The sequence below is a fragment of the Aureococcus anophagefferens genome, assembly GCF_000186865.1.
Source record: "Aureococcus anophagefferens unplaced genomic scaffold AURANscaffold_49, whole genome shotgun sequence".
In the NCBI taxonomy this organism is placed as follows: Eukaryota; class Pelagophyceae; order Pelagomonadales; family Pelagomonadaceae; genus Aureococcus; species Aureococcus anophagefferens.
The window spans coordinates 101,112-102,015 of NW_008705603.1; the positions used below are offsets into that span (position 1 = coordinate 101,112).

At 68.3% G+C, this 904-nt stretch overlaps 1 protein-coding gene across 1 annotated transcript in view; it reads right to left on the reverse strand.

Annotated features, from left to right (window-relative positions):
- Positions 1–904, reverse strand: part of MUT9-1 (putative serine/threonine protein kinase) — a gene marked incomplete at both ends in the record, with an annotated part of 9,600 nt that overhangs the window by 6,555 nt on the left and 2,141 nt on the right. Inside the window, one exon of the mRNA XM_009043307.1 lies at positions 535–861. Within this exon, the coding sequence (XP_009041555.1) occupies positions 535–861 (327 nt within the window). The remainder of the gene's footprint in view (positions 1–534; positions 862–904) is intronic.

Genomic DNA, 904 nt, shown 5'->3' on the forward strand with positions numbered 1-904 from the left:
GCCCTTCTGCCTTTGCAGAACCTCCCGGCGCACATCGTCCTTCGTGTACGCGCGCGGATATAGCAGCACTCTCGGCGCAGCATGTCAATAAAACCCGGGTTAGTATGAGAGGCAGCTCGAGGCGATCGCGACACAACATTAGAGAAAGGCGCCACGAAAGGGCGACGCATGCGGGCGAGCCGTGCGCCGGCGCGCACCATACTATCAGAGATTACCAGTATGATACGGACGATGTAACTTGGCTTATGGGGCGATCGATAGTTGGCATGTGGCGGTACGAACTTCGTGACTGGTCTTTCGATGGAAGAAGGCGGCACGGGGTGGCACGAGACGAGACGTGGCGGTATTCGGCGCGTTCGACGGCAGCTTTTGGCGTTGGGACGCTGAGGCGGCTGTGCGTGGGTAACAAAAAGAGGGCAATAAACAGAGGGCAGCAAAAATGAGGGCGGTACAAACTTGAAGTCAGGGCGCGTTTCGGCCCTCGTCGAGCTCGCCGCGGGACAGGAACCGCGCGCGGAGAGGCTCCATTTCGACCGTGACGTCGACGGGCACGTCGCCCTCCGGCGCCGCGTTCGGCGCCGCGGCGTCCGTAATCGTCGCGAGGGACGCGGCGAGGTCCGGGCGGCGGCCTTCGACGAACGCGTCCGCGGCGCGGAACGCGCCGCGCGCGACGGCGTCGAGGGACTCGAGCTCGTCGTCGCCGTCGCCCGGCGGCGTGGCCGCGGCGACGGCCGCGGCCTCGAAGAGGCGCGTCGCGGCCGCGAAGAGCGCCGCGACGTCCGCCGCGGGCCGCCGGAGCGGACCGCGCGCGGCGGCCGCGGTCTGGAGCGACCGGAGGAGCGCCTCCATCTCCGGCGGCACCTCCGCGTCGGGGATGACACGCGCGCCGTCGCCCGTCGCGCGG